At 51.6% G+C, this 20,728-nt stretch overlaps 1 protein-coding gene across 19 annotated transcripts in view; it reads left to right on the plus strand.

The window, feature by feature from the left end:
* Positions 1–1,920: 1,920 nt before the first annotated feature.
* The window catches only part of HSPG2 (heparan sulfate proteoglycan 2), a 209,775-nt gene continuing 190,967 nt past the window's right edge, over positions 1,921–20,728 (plus strand). For 7 of the 19 annotated variants that reach the window (XM_083629123.1, XM_083629139.1, XM_083629134.1 and 4 more), the window contains exon 1: positions 1,932–2,307. In XM_083629123.1, coding sequence (XP_083485249.1) covers positions 2,035–2,307 — 273 coding nt within the window. In that variant the 5' untranslated portion in view covers positions 1,932–2,034. Of the gene's footprint in view, positions 2,308–20,728 lie in introns of all 19 variants that reach the window. The other 12 variants (XM_083629138.1, XM_083629135.1, XM_083629141.1 and 9 more) reach the window with 3 other exon arrangements.

The raw sequence follows: 20,728 nt of genomic DNA on the forward strand, positions 1-20,728 counted from the left end.
ATCTGGGCAGAAGGCAGAAGCAGCACGCTGGGACTACCTGATAGTCTTGGGGTCAACCTTCCGCCTGGCTTACCTGCTCCCACAAACAGACAGCTTCTCCCTCACTCGGACAAGATATGGGGAGTGAATCATTAACGGCACTCAGATTGCTGAGGGCTGGGGGCTGATCGTAGACCCCTAGGGGTGGGGTGGGGAGAACGGGACCAAGCAGAAGGAGATACCTAACAATGTAAGAAAAGCACCCCCTGGGTCATGCCAATGGTCCGCCTGGTCCTGCCCCCTGGAGAACCCCCTCCCCCAGGTGTGGGGCACTGAGGAAACAGCTCTGTTTGCTCCCCCAGTCATGATGGAGAGCCATTGGCGGGGCCTGGGTCCTCCCAGGGAGAACAGAAGTGAAGGAGTACAAACAGGCAGGATATATGTGTGAAATATACTCGGAGTCGAGAGCAGATTTCATGCTCTTTATTCAGCTCGTAGTGGTGAGGAGGAATGGAAGTTCCCCCAGAATGCGTGCTTTATATATATTATTTACACAACGGGCCCCACGTGATTGGCTAATTCTGGGGTTCTCCTGTAGGCTGCTGCATTCTGTATCCTACTGTTCTAGGACCAATCAGACTGCTGCATTCTGAATCCTATTGTTCTAGGACCAATCAGACTGCTGCATTCTGAATCCTATTGTTCTAGGACCAATCAGACTGCTGCATTCGGGATCCTATTGCTCTAGGACCAATCAGGCTGCTGCATTCTGAATCCTATTGTTCTAGGACCAATCAGACTGCTGCATTCTGAATCCTATTGTTCTAGGACCAATCAGACTGCTGCATTCGGGATCCTATTGTTCTAGGACCAATCAGACTGCTGCATTCGGGATCCTATTGCTCTAGGACCAATCAGACTGCTGCATTCTGAATCCTATTGTTCTAGGACCAATCAGACTGCTGCATTTTGGATCCTATTGTTCTAGGACCAATCAGACTGCTGCATTTTGGATCCTATTGTTCTAGGCCAATCAGACTGCTGCATTTTGGATCCTATTGTTCTAGGACCAATCAGACAGCTGTATTCTGAATCCTATTGTTCTAGGACCAATCAGACTGCTGCATTCTGAATCCTATTGTTCTAGGACCAATCAGACTGCTGCATTCTGGATCCTATTCAACTCAGTACATAACACCATGGTTCCTTCCTTCCTTCCCAACTGCTTCTGACGGGTGGGAGAAAACGCAGGATCGATTGGATGGGCTCTACTTTCCTGTGCATACGCAAACACACAGGGAAGGGTTGCAGCCCAGCAGGAGAGCACCTGCTTTGCATGCAGAAGGCCCCAGGTTCAGTCCCCGCTGGCAGCATCTCCAGGCAAGGCAGGGAGAAAATCCCTGTCTGAAACTACAGAGAGCCATTCTGCCAGTCAGTGTAGGCAACATTGATGGACTCAGCAACAGGCAGACTCCTATGCTTCCATTTAAACGAGCCCTTTCTTCGTAACTATGAGGACTAGGAACTTGATTTGTTTTAAATTTTAAAAAGACCACAGCTCAGCCGTGAGTGGGCATCTGCTTTGCATGCAGAAGGTCCAGGGTTCAGTCCCAAAGAAGGCCGAATCCAGTCCAGCCTCCTGTTCTGACAGTGGACACAGTGGTATTTTGAACTATCACCACCTTAGAGGCAGAGCCGAGCTAGTAGGCATCGGGAATAGTGGATGGAGGCCTGCCCCTTCCCAATGGGTGGGGGAAAGAGGGCTTTACTCCCCAGGCAAGGTCTTTGGGGGCGAGGGGAAACGCCCCCTTCCCCTCCCCATCTCATCCCCGTCCCGTCCCGGGAAACTCCAGGCCAGCTTTGCCGGGAGGCTGGTGGAGCCAGAGATTTGGGGCGGTGCTGCTTGGCAAGGGAGGGGAGGAGGAGGAGGAGAGGCGGCCGGGAAGGAGGGGTCGGGGTGGGGGGGGAAAGAAAAAGTTTTGCTGGGACCGCCGCGGGCTCGCCCTTTCGCCCGGCGAGCGCTCTTGCAGGAGGAGAGCGCGCGAGAGGAGGCCGATGCGCGGACGGGGCATCTTTGGCGACATCACCCCCCAGCTGCAGCAGCAGCGACCGCGCCGTCGAAGAAGCGAGGAAGGAGGAGAAGGAAGGCTCGGTGCGCGCTCCCGGGCGCAGCAGGAGGAGGAGGAGGAGGAGAACGACCCGAATCTCTCGCTGCTCCGCGCGCTGCAAATGGGAGCCGGGAAGAGGTCGCTGGGCTCCCCTTCGACGGCGCGCCCCTCCGGCGGCTGCTTCTGCTGGGCGCTGCTCCTGGCCGCCGCGCTCCTGGGCGTAAGTGGCGCTGGATGGTGGTGGTGGGGCGCTTGGCCAAAGCGGATCGGTGCTGGGCGTCGGGGAGATCGGAGGTTGGAGCGGGAGCGGGGGCCGTCCGGAGATGCCTTCTCCTTTCTTCCTGCTCCCTTCCTTGCGCCTGGGTGGCTCCTGCCCCTCCCCGGCCGGCCCTGGGTGGGGTGCCCGCCTGCCTGCTCGCCTCCCGGGCGTCTAATTTTAAACGTGGGGCTGGGGAGGCTATTCATGGCGCGGCTGGCGTCGGCGGGCTGGCCCAGGCCCGGCTCGGCCGGCCACCGGGCTCCGCCACGTCCCCGGTGGAGTTTGGACCATGCCCGGCTGGAGGGCGCACGGCGGCGGCTGCCAGGTGGAGAAAATGCCGTCGTACCCGGGGCGCTCTCCATCCTCCTCTTCTCCTGGCCCGACTCTAAATTTAAATGCTGACGGGCTCCAGAGAGAGAGACAGGGAGACCCGTAAAAATAGCAGTCTTAAAATAAAATGGAAAAGTGTTCGGAGCTGCAGAAACTTGGCCGCGCTCTGCGAGGGGCGAAAATTGCGCCCGGATGGAGAGAGAGGGTGAAATTTGGAGAGGTGGGGAAGACCTGCCCACCTGTGGTGCCCCGTTAGGGGGGATTTGTCCTGAAGTTGTGGGGTTCTGAGTGTTTCCACACCACTGGTACCTCCTCCCCAAACCACATTCCTTTAAGGGAGCCACGTCCAGCAAAATGGCGAGATCGCTGGGATCCAGTTTCTGCGCGCCGTGGGCGACTGGGTTTTGCTTCCTGGCGAGCGGAGAGACGAAAGGTGGCAGCCCGCTACGTGGTCTGTGGGCTTTTGAGCTGGGGCAGGGGTTTGAGGGGTCCGGCATTGGCGCCCCCTAGGCAGGTGTCTGATTGGAGGGGGAGTCCTTCAGCGGCAACAGACGGCTCCTGAATTCAGCGCGTGGTTGTGGGAAGATTTGCTTTCTATTACTGAGTCAAGGCCTTGATCCAACGCCTGTGTTGTCTGCACAGACTGGCAGAAACGGCTCTGTCCGGGTTTCAAATGTGGGGCATTACCAGCCCTACCTGGAGGATGCTGTGTGGGGATTGAACCTGGAGCCTTGTGGTGCTTATGGTGGCATTTAGACACTGACCGGCAGCATTGATCTGTTTAGACACTGACCGGCAGCTGCAGCAGTGGCTCTCCCCAGGGTTTCAGGCAGGGGGAATAGCCCTGCCAGGAGATGGATGAAACGTGCAGGCCAGGGAGATGGTCCGACACTGAGCTTGCCTCCCTTCCTCATTTGGGGTTTCCACGTCAGGCACCAAAATATTAATTTGGCTTTCCCAGCCAACCACACACCCCTCTCCTGACTCTGCCCTCTCCCCTCGCTGTGCCAGATTCCGCACTGATGCTGCTTTTAGAAGATGCTCCATTCCGAAGCCATGAGCTTTTGCCTCCCATGTTAACCACCCGCCCCTTGGCAGCCAGGCTGCGCTGTCCCAGCAGCCTCAGTTCCCCCTTACTTCAGCCTCCCAGCAAAAGCCCAGTACATTTCCGAGCACAATTCAAAGTGTTGGTGCTGACCTTTAAATGCGTCGGCCCAGTACACCTGAAGGAGCATCTCCACCCCCATTGTTCAGCCCGGACACTCAGGTCCAGCGCTGAGGGCCCTCTGGTGGTTCCCTCCCTGAGAGAAGCGAGGTTACAGGGAACCAGGCAGAGGGCCTTCTCGGTGGTGGCCCCCACCCTGTGGAACGCCCTCCCGTCAGATGTCAAGGAAATAAACAACTACTTGACATTTATAAGACATCTGAGGGCAGCCCTGATTAGGAAGTTTTTAATGTTTGAAGTTTTATTCTGTTTTTAAGTGTTATGTTGGGAGCTGCCCAGAGTGGCTGGGGAAACCTAGCCAGATGTGCGGTGTATAAATAATAAAATTATTATTATTATTATTATTATTATTATTATGACCTACCCTCTTGACCTGCTACCTTCGCCATCAGGGGAGGGGGGTGACTGGCAGGCCAGCCTGCTCTCCCCATGCTAGCCAGCCTGCCTTTCCACCCACACAGCCAGCCCTCCACACTATGCGCCGCTAACAATGGCCTGCTTTGTGCATGGCTCTCCGAGGGTTATGGGAAGAAAGAAGGGGGGAGGTCCACCACCAGCCACTCCTCGCCCTGGCTGGGCCCTTTTCCTGGAGGGCACATTCCTTGAGGCCTCCCCGTGGTATGGCCACACCCTTGGCAGAAGGTGCTGCCGCGCCACTATGCGCTATGCACACAGCCTGCTGGTGTGCAAAGGAGGGGGGCCAGCTGGGGACAGGGGTTGGGGTGGGGGAGAATGTGCTATGGGGTTTGGGCCAAGTCAAGGGAAATGGGGGCAGCTTGGCGGGCAGGGCTGTGGGATTCGGAAAGCCCCCTGTTGGTTGCTCAGGAGCGATGGAAGGAGGAAGACAAGACAGCCGCTTCACCTGGTTCAGTAGTGCCTGCACTGGTTGGCAGCAGCTCTCCTTGGTTTAGGGCAGCCCTGCCTGGAGACACCGGGGACCTTGCACATGTGAAGCAGGTCCTCTGCTGCTGTAAAATGAAACCAAGTTGCTAGATCTCATGGTTGGCTCTAACAAGAGGCTCAGGAAGCTGCCCTATAGTGAGCCAAAGTTTTCCATCACTGGCTGGCAGCAGCTCTCCAGGGTTTCAGACAAGGGGCCAGTGGAGAGATGCTGCCGGAGATTGAATTTGGGACCTTCTGCATGCCAAGCAGGTGCTCTCATGTTGAGCTGCAGCCCTTTTCTCAAACACAGGAACGGACAAAGCTGCCTTATGCTGAGCCAGACTTTTCATCCGTCAGTATTGCCCACACTCTCCAGGGTTGCAGCGGGATTCCAGTCCACTGTGAAAATTTGAGATTCTAGTCCTCATGGTTCTGCAAAAGGGCTGATTTAAATAAAAGCTGCCTTATTCGGAGTCAGACCATTGGCCCATCCCACTCAGTATTGTCTGCACTGACTGTTCGTGGGGTTTCTCTTCCCAGCACTACATGGACGTGTTGCCAGGGATTGAACCCAGGGCCTTCTGCATGCCAAGCAGTTGTCCTACCCCTGAGCTACGTCTGTTCCCCAAAGGCCTGCCTTCTGTCTCCTCTTCTCCCACCCCCAGTTTTTAGGGGTTCCCATTTGGGCTGGGGACTCTGGAGAGAAACAGCAGGTTGGGGGACACATGTCCTTTCCTTGGGGGGCAGTTTCCTCCTCCTTCCCCCAACCCCACCAGCCTGACCTCTTCCTGCACCCCACCCAACACACACACATGCCCTGGCTTGCTTTTGGTGGGGAAGCTGGCTGGTTTGATTGTGGAATTTGCATGTGGGATGGGGCGGGGGAGATAGGAATCCCTTATCCCAGGGTGGGATCCTGTTTGCGCTTCTGTGTGAAGTGGGGAAATGAAATACGAGGCATGGCGGAACTGTAAACAAGGCTCTAAATATAACCCATTTTTTGCGCCTGGGTTGGCGAAGCTGGGAACACCCTCTTCCCCCCACCCCTCACCCCCTCTGGACTTTATTTGGGCCTTGTCTCACCGGTAGGCAATCTCTCAGAAGTGCTGGGGGAACCCAGAATTTGCGAAGGCGGTGATGGTGCGGTTTCTGGCTGCAGAGGTGGCTGCTTCGGAGGCATGCGCAAAGTGCCTTCTACCCCATAAACGCCAGGAACAACTCTTGTTCTTGAATCTTGCTTGCTGGTTTCCCATAGATATTTGGTTGTCTGCTGTGAGAACAGAAGGCTGGACTAGGTGGGCTATTGGCCTGATCCTGCGGGCCTCTTCTTATGTCCTTATCTCTGATTAGAGCCAGGGATCGAAATCAGCTAGGCGCATTTTGCACCCGGCTGTCGGCCACTTGCGACCAAGTGAAGATGCCAGGACTCCAGGATCCTGCCTGACATCTGGAGCTGTGTGCCTGGGGATCCTTGAATCTTGCCTGCTTTTTCACATGCTAGCAACACACCCTGTAGAATTCTATTTGTGATTTTTTTTTCTTTTGCACAATCAGAACCATAGCTGTCAACTTACAGATTTGAAAATAAGGGACCAGCAGCCTCGAAAATAAGGGATCAGCAGCCAAAATAAGGGATCAACAATTACTTTGATAAAATACATATTTTGTTGCGTGCAAATGGCTTTAGATACCTATTAGGTCCATAAATTACCATATAGCATATATTCAACAACAACTAAAACAGCAACAATTTGTTGTTGACAAAGGACAGATGGACATAGAAAGGGCCCCATTACCTTCAGTAGCTTATTTAAGGGACATCATCAGTAAGGGACAGCAGCAGGACATGGAGCTGGGCTAAGGGACTGTCCCGCCAAATAAGGGACGCTTGACAGCTATGATCAGAATGAAATTCAGGTACCAAAATGTACTGGAAACTACGACTGGCCACCCAAAATGGCAAACTAGGCAATTCGTTTTGGCAACTGTAACACTGGTTTAGGAAGCCATTTGACACCTAGCTTATATATCGTGAGTTTCTAACACTGGGTAGAATGTGAGGGTAGCATACAGATTTCAGACTTGATGTATTTTTGTGCCAGAGGGGTGACTCCCCAATGAATGGGGGAGCTAGATTGTTAGTACACTTATTTTTTGGCTGGGTGGGGGAGTTTGGGGTGGGTTAAAGGTAGTCATGGAAGAAATGCTCCCAGGGCTGGGAAAAAGCTGTTCTCCAGAGAACACGGGAAACCTCTTTATACTGAGTCAGACCTTTGGTCCATCAATCTCAGTATCTCCTACTCTGACTGGCAGCAGCGCCACAACATTTCAGGCAGAGAGTCCCTCCCAGCTTTGCCCAGAGAGATCACTGGGGATTTATTATTATTGTTATTATTTATATCCTGCCCTCGCCAGCCGAAGCCGGGCTCAGAGCGGCTAACAACAATAAAAGTAACACAACATTCTAAAATCAATTCATTTTAAAATCAGTTCAAAATCAAATTAATGGCAACCATTGGGCTAGAGTTCTGTGAAGATTCCCAAAGGAGGGGGTCAGACTGTGGCTTGGCCAAAGGCCTGGTGGAACAGCTCTGTCTTACAGGCCCTGCGGAAAGATGTCAAGTCCCGCAGGGCCCTGGTCTCTTGTGACAGAGCGTTCCACCGGATCGGGGCCACAGCCGAAAAAGCCCGGGGCCTTCTGCATGCCCAGCAGGTGCTCTATGACCAAGCTGTGGCCATTCTTAATAAAGCACACTGGCCAGTGTGAACAGACACTCTTTTCTCATTCTATGACACTGCCTTTCCCGGTTGCTGATTTTATTTATTTTATAAAATGTAGACAATGCTTTTACAAAATCGTTTTGCAGAAAATTGAGTCCCTGTGTGCTGGTGAGGCTTCAGTGATGGGGCATGAGCCTCTCTGGAAGCCAGTTCAGCTGTGCTGGTCAGTGGTGAATGGAATGCACTCTGCACATGTTTTGGTGTGTTGGATTATATACTGTATTCAGGGAGCGAGCCCTGCAGTTCAAAGTGAATTTGGAAACTGCCCCTTCCCTTGCTTTAGATGAGACTTGCATGTGTCCCACCTTGGTGCAATGTAGCCTGAGCTGTGCCATCCTGCTTTGCTCTGACTTGGCGCGGGTCCCTTGGCAGCCGGCTGCCCTGTTTCCAAACTGCTAGTCCCTGTGTCCTGACCTGACGCCGTTCCGTGTCTCAGAGAGATCCGAATGAGATGGCTTGTGGCTGGTTTATTATGGAGGTTGTATGTACATATTTGAATCCTCCCTCAGGCATTTGAAGTTGTGAAAGTTGTGCCTTGAGGAAAAGCGGCTTGTAAAATCACCCAATGTTAGCTAGACTGGTGACTGGGAGTGGCCGCCGGGACCACATAACACCGGTCCTGAGAGATCTGCATTGCTTCCAGTACGTTTCCAAGCAGAATTCAAAGTGTTGGTGCTGACCTTTAAAGCCCTAAACGGCCTCGGTCCAGTATACCTGAAGGAGCGTCTCCACCCCCATCGTTCAGCCCGGACACTGAGATCCAGCGCCGAGGGCCTTCTGGCGGTTCCCTCATTGCGAGAAGTAAGGTTACAGGGAACCAGACAGAGGGCCTTCTCAGTAGTGGCACCCGCCCTGTGGAATGCCCTCCCATTAGATGTCAAGGAAATAAGCAGCTATCCTATCTTTAAAAGACATCTGAAGGCAGCCCTGTTTAGGGAAGTTTTTAATATTTAATGCTGTATTGTTTTTAACACTCAATTGGAAGCCGCCCAGAGTGGCTGGGGAAACTCAGCCAGATGGGTGGGGTATAAATAATAAATTATTATTATTGGTTGAACTCATAGCCCTTCCTTCCCTAGGAGCCCAAGGTGGCACACAAATCATACAGATTACAGTGGTTCCTCGGGTTACAGACGCTTCAGGTTACAGACTCCGCTAACCCAGAAATAGTACCTCGGGTTAAGAACTTTGCTTCAGGATAAGAACAGAAATCGTGCTCCGGCGTTGCGGCAGCAGCAGGAGGCCCCATTAGCTAAAGTGGTGCTTCAGGTTAAGAATAGTTTCAGGTTAAGAACGGACCTCCAGAACGAATTAAGTTCTTAACCCGAGGTACCACTGTATTCTTATTCTTTCTTCTTTTTTATTGGCTTTTAGAAACAAGAATAATGTTTACAAATAAGCGTGCCAAGCTTTCTCATGTCATTTGTATATGATGAGAATAGCCAGATGGCTGTTCTCATCATATACAACCTCCAGAACAAATTAAGTTCTTAACCTGAGGTACCACTGTATAGCATTCAAGAAACCATCACAACTGAAACTTCCAAAAGCAGTTAACAGTTTTTTAAATCCCGAAAGCAATTAAGTTTTTAAGAAGCACCCTTCCATCCAATGATCTCGTGGTTGCCAGGAGAGGGGTTCTTCAACCGCTGCATGCCTGGATAAACAGTAGTGTTTTCAGATTCCTCTGGCAAGTGGGCCATTGTCCAACTTCTGGCGGACCTCTTAGTTCAGGGCTCGGGGAGATCTGAGCCCTTCGGATTCCCTTATACTATGAACTCGCATTGTCCCCACCCACTGGCTGTGCTGGCTGCTGGGAGTTAGAATCTAGCAACACCTGGATGCCCGCAAACTTCCCATCCCTGAACTAGACCATCCCTTGCCTTCAGTGCCCACTAGCTACCACCATCACATCTCTGCCTTCTTTTAATGGAGGGACAGGTAGATTCTGGTCATCAACTGCACCCCATCCTTCCCTTAGCGGTCAGGGTTCCTGCTTCAGTCCCTCTGTCACTGGACCAGTCAGGCCTTGCATTCTTGAGCAAGAGGGCCAGTTTAGGATCGCTGACCCCTTATGTCTTAATTCTCGAGGGATCCTGGCTTTGCACTCTCTTGTGGCAGATTTAAAGCACATTGTGGACCGTAAGGATTCTTGATTTTTAAAAGAAACCAGCCCTCTCCTTTGTTAGGAGTGACAAACTTTTATCGTGCTAGCCAAAGGCATCCTCCTTTGTTAGAAAGCACTTGTCTCCTTGCTTTCAGACATTCATTTGGTGCCAGCCTTCATGGAATAAAGCCTGATCTGTCACCAGGTCACTTGGGGAGGTCTGCGCGGGTGGTGCTGTGGGTTAAACCACTGAGCCTAGGGCTTGAAAAGGTCGGCGGTTTGAAAAGGTTGGCGGTTCGAATCCCCGCAACAGGGTGAGCTCCCGTTGCTCGGTCCCTGCTCCTGCCATCCTAGCAGTCAAAGTGCAAGTAGATAAATAGGTACCGCTCCAGCGGGAAGGTAAACGGCGTTTCTGTGCGCTGCTCTGGTTCACCAGAAGCGGCTTAGTCATGCTGGCCACATGGCCTGGAAGCTGTACGCCGGCTCCCTCAGCCAGTAAAGCGAGTTGAGCGCCACAACCCCAGAGTCGGTCACGACTGGACCTAATGGTCAGGGGTCCCTTTACCTTTACCTTTACCTTACTGCCCATCTATGATATTTAAGCACTTGTCTGATTGTTTAGCTTTCTTACTTTTCTTTTTTTAAAAAAGAGAGATCTCAACCCATTTTCTTTACGTGTGGAAATACAAAGGGGGGTGGAATATTGAGGTTGTATTGTACACAATTAAATTTAATAGACTATCTGTCCTGGCTATTCCCCCACTTCTTTTGGCCCCCTCCCCTATTTCCAGCTCTAAGCCAACATCTCTCCCCTTCCCTAGGTGAAGCTGATCCACCTGAGTTTCCCTGCAGGAATCCCCAAAGGATCCCCTGGAGAAGGAGGTTCTTGCTTGCTAGATTACTGTTAAAACGTGTGGTTTTTTAGTCGAGAGAGCAGGATGGAGGCGCAGAAAATGATGGAGAAAGCGGGCGAGGAAAAAGGTCTTCTCCCTCTCGTAACACACAATAACTCTGGGCTGCCCCACAAAGCTGAATGTTGGGAGATTCAGGACAAAGAAATGCCCTCTTCACGCAGCATATAGATGGACTATGGAACTCCCTCCCACAAGAGGCAGTGACAGGCACCAACTTGGATGGCTTTAAAAGAGATTTGGGCAAAGTCACGGAGGAGGAAGGCTCTCCAGGACTACTAGCCAGGATGCCTATGACCTGCCTCTGCCACTAATAATAATAATAATAATAATAATAATAATAATATGTTTATACCCCGCCCATGTGGCTGGGTTTCCCCAGCCACTCTGGGCGGCTCCCAACAGAATATTAAAAACAGAATCAAACATTAAAAATTTCCCTAAATAGGGCTGCCTTCAGATGTCTTCTAAAAGTCAGATACAGTGGTACCTCGGCTTAAGAACTTAATTTGTTCTGGAGGTCCGTTCTTAGCCTGAAACTGTTCTTAACCCGAGGTACCACTTTAGCTAATGGGGCCTCCCGCTGCCACTGCGCCGCCGGAGCACGATTTCTGTTCTCATCCTGAAGCAAAGTTCTTAACCCAAGGTACTATTTCTGGGTTAGCAGAGTCTATAACCTGAAGCATCTGTAACTTGAAGTGTCTGTAACCCAAGGTACCACTGTAGTTGTTTATTTCCTTGACATCTGATGGGAGGGCGTTCCGCAAGGGCGGGCCCACCACCGAGAAGGCCCTCTGCCTGGTTCCCTGTAACCTTGCTTCTCTCAGGGAGGGAACCGCCAGAAGACCCTCATAAGTGGACCTCAGTGTCCGGGCTGAACGATGGGGGTGGAGACGTTCCTGAATATCAATTGCTGGCAAAGTACAGGAGAGGAGAGGTCTCTTGTGCTCAGGTCCTCCTTGCAGTTTTCCCAGGGGCCTCGGGTTGGGATTCCAGGCTAGCTGGGCCCAGCATTCCCATGATCCAGCGGCCAGGCTCTTCCGAGGGTGCGGCTTGCGAAGGGAATGGGGTGGGCTCACACAGTTTTGAGGCAGGTCTGGTATGGCCTTCTTAGTGCATTCTTCAGGGAGGCTGTGTGTGTGTGTGTGTGTGTGTGTGTGTGTGTGTGTGTGTATGGCTTCTCTGCCTTTCCTGGGTGTGTGCCACCCCTTGAAGGGGTTAAACCGCACCGCCCTTTCCTTCCCCCCACCCCCCACCTCTGCGGATGAGGGCAAAGGGCACCAGCAGGAATGTCTGATAAGCCAGGTGGGGGCTGCAGGCAGCAGCGCCCATCAAAGGCTCCCAGGCTCTGGCGGGAGGGAGGTGGCAGAGAGCAGATCAGGCTGGGGAGGGCCAGAGGAATGAGAGGCGGGTCTACCGTCTGCTGGCATGCAGGCAGCTGGCTGGCCTGGCAGGGCTGGCTAGCCAGCATCCACGGCCTTGGAGGTATCAGGGCAATTTGTCCCCATGACATCAGAAGATTGCTGCTGGGTCACCCCAGTGACCTACCTCGTCGGGCATCCCGTTCTCACACTGCCTGACCAGATGCCCATTCAATGGGAAGCCCTCGGAGCAGGACCTGAGCGCAGCATCCGGTCTCCCTTCCTGCGGTTTCCAGAAACTGGGATTCGTAAGCATCTCTGCCTCCGACCGTCGAGGCAGAGCATGGCCAGTGTTGATACTGCCTAATCCTAGACAGCATCTTAAAAAGCAGAGACATCACCTTGCCGACAAAGGTCCGTACAGTTAAAGCTATGATTTTCCCAGTACAGTGGTGCCCCGCAAGACGAACGCCTCACAAGACGAAAAACCCGCTAGACGAAAGGGTTTTCCGTTTTGGAGGCGCTTCGCAAATCGAATTTCCCTATGGGCTTCCTTCGCAAGACGAAAGCCCATAGGGAAATCTCCAGGACAGCGGGGAAGTGCAGCACGTCTTCCCCACTGTCCTCGGACCTCCTCCGAAGGCTGGCGGTGGGGCGGAGAGACCTCCTCCCGCCGCCAGCCTTCGGAAGGCACCTCCAAAGGCTGGTGGTGGGGCAGAGAGACCTTCTCCCCGCGCCAGCCTTCGGATGGCTGTCCTGAAGACTTGCGGTGGGAGGAGGGTTTTCCTTCCCACCGCCAACATGCAGAATGCTGTTCTGAATGTTGGCGGTGGGGAGGAAAAACCCTCCTCCCACCGCAAGCCCCGGGAACAGAGGAGAAGCGCTGCGCGCCTTCCCCTCTGTTCCCGTACCTGTTCTGAAGGCTTGCGGTGGGGAGAAAAGCCCTTCTCCGCACCGCCAGCCTGGCAAGCGGTCTCCATAGGAACGCATTAATTGATTTTCAATGCATTCCTATGGGAAACCGTGCTTCGCAAGACGAAAAACTCGCAAGAAGAAAAAACTTGCGGAACGAATTAATTTCGTCTTGCAAGGCACCACTGTAGTGATGTATGGAAGTGAGAGCTGGACCATCAAGAAGGCTGATCGCCGAAGAATTGATGCTTTTGAATTATGGTGCTGGAGGAGACTCTTGAGAGTCCCATGGACTGCAAGAAGATCAAACCGATCCATTCTGGAGTGCCTGGCGTGCTCTGGTCCATGGGGGTCACAAAGAGTCTGACACGACTAAACGACTAAACAACAACAACAACAACAGTCCTCTTTTAAAGCCAGCTTGGTGGGCATCGCTGCCTCCAGTGGGAGGGAGTTCCGTAAGCAAGCTGGATCAAGCTCACCTAGTCCAGGAGGTGCCCCTGAGCCTTCTCTGCTCAGGCAATCTCTCTTTCTCCCTCCCTCCCTCCCTCCGTTCCCGGGGCCCCACCCTGCCATGACTTGCTGGAAGAATCCTTCAATCGCCACCAAGAGTCTTGAGGGTATCCTGGCAGCGTGTAGGATCTCTCACCCGAACCCTTGTGGCGCAGGCAACATCTCTTGATGTTGACGGTCATGCTTGTGGGCCTTTGTGTCTCTCCCCCCCCCATCCCCTCCACCCCCAATCCTCTCCCTGCAGCAGCTGCTATTTTTGAGCCGGCCGTGATGGATAAATTAGGCTCTGTTGCTTGGGAGAGGAATGTGCCCGTTGCTGGTCCAAAGCCCAAGCAGGGAATAGCCATGGGTCTTTAAAAGCTATTCAAAGACGGGCTGAGGGGGTGAGGGGAAAGGAGGTGAAGGCTGGCGGCAGCCTGAGGGAAGTCAGCGAGCCTCTGAGCATGTGCAGAGTACGCACCGCCTCCTGGGACGAGCTGCCTTTGCATGCTGACCTGATGTTCCTGCGTTTGTGCAGAGTGCAGACCCCGGTGGTTTGCCTTGGACACACCTGCCCCTGATGCCCCAGAGGAGCCAGCTGCCCCCCTGCACGAGTTCATGTGCTCAAGGCGAATCACACATGTGAGGGGTGAATTGCTGTTGCGCTTGGGTTCTGCTTTGTTGTTGTTTAGTCGTTTAGTTGTGTCCCACTCTTCGTGACCCCATGGACCAGAGCACGCCAGGCACTCCTGTCTTCCACGGCCTCCTGGAGTTTGGTCAAACTCATGCTGGTAGCTTTGAGGACACTGTCCAACCATCTCGTCCTCTGTCATCCCCTTCTCCTTGTGCCCTCCATCTTTCCCAACATCAGGGTCTTTTCCAGGGAGTCTTCTCTTCTCATGAGGTGGCCAAAGTATTGGAGCCTCAGCTTCAGGATCTGTCCTTCCAGTGAGCACTCAGGGCTGATTTCCTTCAGAATGGAGAGGTTTGATCTTCTTGCAGTCCATAGGACTCTCAAGAGTCTCCTCCAAGAGTCTCCTCTCAAGAGTCTCCTCCAACACCATGATTCAAAAGCATCAATTCCCAGCTCTCACTTCCACACATCACTACTGGGAAAACCATAGCTTTAACTATACGGACCTTTGTTGGCAAGGTGATGTTCTGCTTTAATAATAATAATAATAATAATAATAATAATAATAATAATAATACTAATAATAATTTATTATACACCCCGCCCATCTGGCTGGGCTTCCCCAGCCACTCTGGGTGGCTTCCAACAAAATATTGAAATACAATAATGCATCAAACATTAAAAGCTTCGCTAAACAGGGCTGCCTTCAGATGTCTTCTAAAAGTCTGGTAGTTGTTGTTCTCTTTGACATCTGGTGGGAGGGCGTTCCACAGGGCGGGTGCCACTACCGAGAAGGCCCTCTGCCTGGTTCCCTGTAACTTGGCTTCTTGCAGTGAGGGAACCACCAGCAGGCCCTCGGCACTGGACCTCAGTGTCCAGGTAGAACAATGGGGGTGGAGACGCTCCTTCGGACAGAGGCTGAGCTTGGGGGGATTTCCAAATGGGAGAACGGGATGTCAGACTCGATGGTCCCCCTTTGGCCTCATGCAACAGTAGGGATCTTAGGACCGAGGTTCTTAGACAGGTCCACTGGCAGTAAATATGAGCTTCGCGAAAAGGTGGAGCTTCTGTGTCCAGAGGCAGTCTACCTCCAAATGCTGGTTGCTCTGCATGTACACTATACCTGGGATGCGGGTGGCACTGTGGGTTAAACCACAGAGCCTGGGACTTGCCGATCAGAAGGTCGGCGGTTCGAATCCCCGCAACGGGGTGAGCTCCCATTGCTCAGTCCCTGCTCCTGCCAACCTAGCAGTTTGAAAGCACGTCAAAGTGCAAGTAGATAAATAGGTGGCAGGAAAGTAAACTGCGTTTCCATGCGCTGCTCTGGTTCGCCAGAAGCGGCTTAGTCCTGCTGGCCACATGACCCAGAAGCTGTACGCCGGCTCCCTCGGCCAATAAAGCGAGATGGGCGCCGCAACCTCAGAGTCGGCCGTGACTGGACCTAATGGTCAGGGGTCCCTTTACCTTTACCTTTACCACTGTATGCCAAATGCTTGGGTGCTTGGATGGTTGGATAAAACCTCCCTGTCCTGTTGCAGTCTACCTCCAAATGCCAGATACTCAGGTCCTGTTTGCAAGCTAGGGCACCTGGTTGGCCACTGTGGGAAGAGGATGCTGGGCTGGACAGGCCCGGTTTGGCCTGATCCAGCGCCTGAGCTCTCCTTAGGTCTTTATGCTGGCACTGGTAAGGTTTTGCACTCTCTTTCGCTGGAGGGTTTTAAGCAGAGTCTGGATGGCCATCTGCCATGGATGCTTTAGTCGAGATTCCTGCATTGTAGGGGGTTGGACTAGATGACTCTTGGGGTCCCTTCCAATTCTGTGAGCTAGGGTGCTTTTCATCCTGGGACCACCCTGCTTCCCTGCCCTAAGCTTTGTGAACATAAGAAGAGCCTGCTGGATCAGACCGACCACATGTGGAAAATTTGCAAGCAGAATTTGAACACAAGAGCCCTTTTCTTTGTGGTCTCCAGCAAGCGATATTCAGAAGCCTCCAATTGCAGAGGCAAACAGAGCAGAGTCACCATAGCTAGTAGCCATTGATAGTCCTAACTGGGAATTCGTCTAATCCTCTCTTAAAGCCATCCCTGTTGGTGGCCATCGCTGCCTCCTGTGGCAGGGAGTTCCACAGTTTAACTGCACCGCCTGAAGAAGTCCTTCCTTTTATCTGTTCCGAATCTTCAAACATTCAGCTTCGTTGGATGTCCGCCAGTTCTAGTGTTAAGAATTATAACTTTTCTCTATCCACTTTCTCAATGCCATACATAATTTTATAAACTACTTCGTCGCCTTGCCTTTTCTCTGAACTTTCTTTGCCTTCCTTGCCTTTTCTCTGAATTTTCTTTGCCTTCCCTGCCATTTCTCTGAACTTTCTTTGTCTTCCCTGCCATTTCTCTGAACTTTCTTTGCCTTCTTTGCCTTTTCTCTGAACTTTCTTTGCCTTCACTGCCTTTTCTCTGAACTTAAAAGTCCCAAACGCCGAAACCGTTTCTCACAGGGGAGTCACCGCTTTTGCTGAGATTCCTCCATTGCAGGGGGCTGGACTGGATGACCCTTAGGGGTCCCATTCTACAATTCTATGATTCCCCACCCCTGATCACTTGGGCTGCCCTTTTCTGAACTTCCTCCAACTCTGCAGCACCCTTTGAGAGGGGAGGCGACCAACACAGTCCGCAGCATTATTCGAAATCCCCATAGACTTGTAGGACAACGTCCTGCTATCGGGAGGTTTGTTCTCAATTCCTTCCCCGTGAACGTTCTGGTTGCCCTTCTGCCAACCTGTGGCCCAGCCTGGGTGCCTCTTCCCACCTGCCCCTCCGTCCATCTGTCCGCCCCCCACCCCCGCCGCTGTGCTCATCTCTCCCTTTTCCCGTTCTGAGCAAACAAGGCAGATTAGGGCTTGTTTTGACTGGGGTCAGTGGGCACGATGCCCGCACGTTGGCATCTGGGTGCCGAGTTATGCACGCTCTGGGCTGGGCTGGCCCTTTGCCCAAGGGAGAGGAGGAGGACATGGCTGGGTTGGCATGGATGGGCCTGATCGCAAACAGAGACACAATCGCCTCTTGGCAGCCGCGGAGCCAAGCGTGTGGCCCCGATTCTGGGCTGAGGGCATCTCTCTGCCTCACCCCTCTTGAACCTGGGTCGGCAGAGGGATTTGGGGGCCATTCAGGACAGGAAAAGGAAAAGCTCTGAAGGCCCCGCTGACGTGGGTCAGCCTTGGTGTGCAGGAAGCAAGGGGGGGTGGGACTCACTATAAATAACCTCCCCTCCCTTTCTCTGAGAGCTGGCAGTTGCTCTGCTCAGATCTCCTGGGCTGTCTGGGCCGTTCCCCAGCCTGGTGCCCACAAAGATGCTTTGGACTTCAACTCCCATCAGCCCCAGCTCTTTTGGACCACAACCCCCAGCCCTCAGGCCCATGGACTGAGTCAGGTGTTGCAGCCCCTGCTCCCTGGATGCTGGGCTCTGGCCCAAGAACATAGGGTGCTGGTCCCTCTAGCTCGCCTACACTGGCTGGCAGCAGCAGCAGCTCTCCAGGGTTCCAGGCAGAGTTTCTTTACCCATCCTTCCCTGGAGGTGCTGCTGAGGATCAAACCTGGGACCTTCTGCATGCCAAGCAGGTGCTTTACTGCCGATCTGTGTGTTCCTCTAACAGCAAAGAAACATTCTAGTCCTCATGGTTCTCAAAAAAGGACTGATCGATTTGGAAGCAACCTTAGGCAGAGGCAGAGCGCTGGACTGATCCTGGCACCTTCTGCATGCCAAGCAAGTGCTTTACCGCTGCATACCCGCCAACATTTCTCTGATGAAAATAGGGATGTCCTGTTCCATAACAACAACAACAACTTTATTGGTTGCCCCAGCCACTCTGAGCGGCTTCCAACATATAAAAATAATAACAAAACATTAAACATGAAAAAAAAACTTCCATATAGAGGGCTGCCATCAGATATCTTCTTAAGGAAGGGGTCAGCAAACTTTTTCAGCAGGGGGCCAGTCCACTGTCCCTCAGACCTTGTGGGGGGCTGGACTATGGGGGGGGGAATGAATGAATTCCTATGCCCCACAAATAACCCAGAGATGCATCTACTCATGTAAAAACACACTGATTCCCGGTTCATCTGTGGGTCAGATTTAGAAAGTGATTGGGCCAGATCCAGCCCCTGGGCCTTAGTTTGCCTACTTATGTTCTAAAGGTTATATAGTTATTTATCTCCTTGGCTCAGTTGTCGTATAGCTCCATACCCTCCAACTTTTCTTTGAAAATAGAGACCCCCCCAACATTTATCTGATGAAAATCGAGACATCACCCCAACTATTCTCCGATGAAAATAGGGGTGTCCTAAGGAAAAGTGGGGCATTCTGGGATCAATTTGGAAACTGGGATGGCTTCTTTAAATCCAGGACTGTTTCTGGAAAATAGGGACACTTAGAGGGTCTGTTACTGCTGATCTGTTTTGTTCTAACAACAATGAAACATTCTAGTCCTCACGGTTCTCTTTTTTATATATAAATTTTTATTAGTTTTTTATCATATCATTTTCAACAATACTTAAACACACTTTAACATCTTATACAGTTTTTTGACTTCCGTCAATAACATCTGAAAATTTTCCAATCTGTTCACTTAATATACATTTCTTACTTTCACTATTACACTTAAATCTCATAACTGACATCTCTATTCTTTTTCTACTTTGCAATATTCCATATATCTCTCCTTACAAAACTTCTTGTAGTCCTACTAACGTAACTTGTTGATTACAGTTGCTCTTCAAATAGTTTGTATATTTCTTCCGATCTTCTGTGAATCTCTGGTCCCTCAGGTTTCGAATCCTTCCTGTCATTTTATCTAATTTGGCGTAGTCCATTAATTTTGTCTTCCATTCTTCTTTAGTCCTCACGGTTCTCAACAAAAGGCAGATATATTTGGAAGCTACTTTAGGCAGAGCAATGACAAACCTAGACAGCATATTAAAAAGCAGAGATATCACCTTGCCAACAAAGGTCTGTATAGTTCAAGCGATGGTTTTCCCAGTAGTGGTGTATGGAAGTGAGAGCTGGACCATAAAGAAGGCTGATCGCCGAAGAATTGATGCTTTTGAATTATGGTGCTGGAGGAGACTCTTGAGAGTCCCATGGACTGCAAGAAGATCAAACCTCTCCATTCTGAAGGAAATCAGCCCTGAGTGCTCACTGGAAGGACAGATCCTGAAGCTGAGGCTCCAATACTTTGGCCACCTCATGAGAAGCGAAGACTCCCTGGAAAAGACCCTGATGTTGGGAAAGATGGAGGGCACAAGGAGAAGGGGACGACAGAGGACGAGATGGTTGGACAGTGTTCTTGAAGCTACCAACATGAGTCTGACCAAACTGCGGGAGGCAGTGGAAGACAGGAGTACCTGGCGTGCTCTGGTCCAGGGGGTCACGAAGAGTCGGACGTGACTAAACGACTAAACAACAACAACCACCACCTTAGGCAGAGACAGAGCACTGGATTGAACAGGGCACCTTTTGCACTCAGGGCTCTACCCCCAAATTGTGGCTCGTGCCTGTTTTGCCAAAGCCATTCTGGGACCCTCTGTGAGTATTGTTTGTTCCTCCCAGGCAGGCCCCGGGCTGTCTCCCCCTCCCCATTCACTCTGTCCGATCTGCTACTCCAAGGTTGACATGTAACATTAGCCATGCCTGCCCTAGAGGAAGCAGCGAGGCTGAAGTTACACTCCCACCCCCTTCTTCATAGGAAGCTTTGGCCAAAGACTCAACTTTCAATAACCTGCAGTTGCAGGTTGACTTTGGTGCTCGTGGAAAACAGAAAATCTTTTGCAAAACAAAAAGAAAAAGTTTTTGTTTTATTAATAAGCAAGAGAAGCCAGAGCTAAAGAGCATTAAGAAACCGTGTTGCAGAAGGTTGAAAGCAACATAAAGTTGGACATAATAATTGATCCCGGTGTTGCAAAACGTTATAGCAAAATGCCCGATTTCTCATAAACCTGCAAATTCCCCCCCTTCCTTCTGGGCAGGTGTGTGTGTGTGTGTGTGTGTGTGTGTGTGTGTGTGGACTGAGATCATCCTCCTATCCAAAATCAAAATGGCAAATATGCAGCTCCTGAGCTCCTGAATCTTGTTTGGTTTTAAAATTCAAATGTGAGATTTTTTTTGTAAAACCAATAAAAATCAATTCCATTTTTTAAAAACAATATATACATATAAAGAACAAATAGATTGAAATGCAGATGGTAAAAACAGCACAACACTATTTAAAAGTCATTTCCTGAAAAGCAGAGTCAGCCCCCAAAAGCCTGTTGGAGTAGAACAGTCTTGTTGGAAGGGCAGCAAGGAGGGAGCCAGTCTGGCTCCTCCAGAGAGTGAGTCCTGAAGCCTGGGAGCAGCCACCACCGAAAAGGACCTGCCTCTACAGTATCTTGAATGGGGGGCAGAGTTGCCAGGGGCTCAAACCTAGGGAGTGGGTGTCGTGGAGAGTCAGGAGCGTGGCCTGGAGAGAGTTGCCAGGGCCACAGGGAGAGAGAAATGTCCCTGTGGAACATTTTCGACAAAGCAAAGGTCCAGGAAAGACAGAAAAAAACACAACCATGATGAATCTGGCCCTCATTAGGGAGCTACCCTGATGTAAAATTTCACACTCTGTGAGGTAGGTTAGTCTGTGGGTCAGTGGTAGATTCAAGGACACCTAGTGAACCTCAAGGCTGAGGGGGGCAAGAATTGAACCCCGGCCTCTCCCAGGGTTTCCCA

Source organism: Podarcis filfolensis (assembly GCF_964270895.1).
Source record: "Podarcis filfolensis genome assembly, chromosome: 8".
In the NCBI taxonomy this organism is placed as follows: domain Eukaryota; kingdom Metazoa; phylum Chordata; class Lepidosauria; order Squamata; family Lacertidae; genus Podarcis; species Podarcis filfolensis.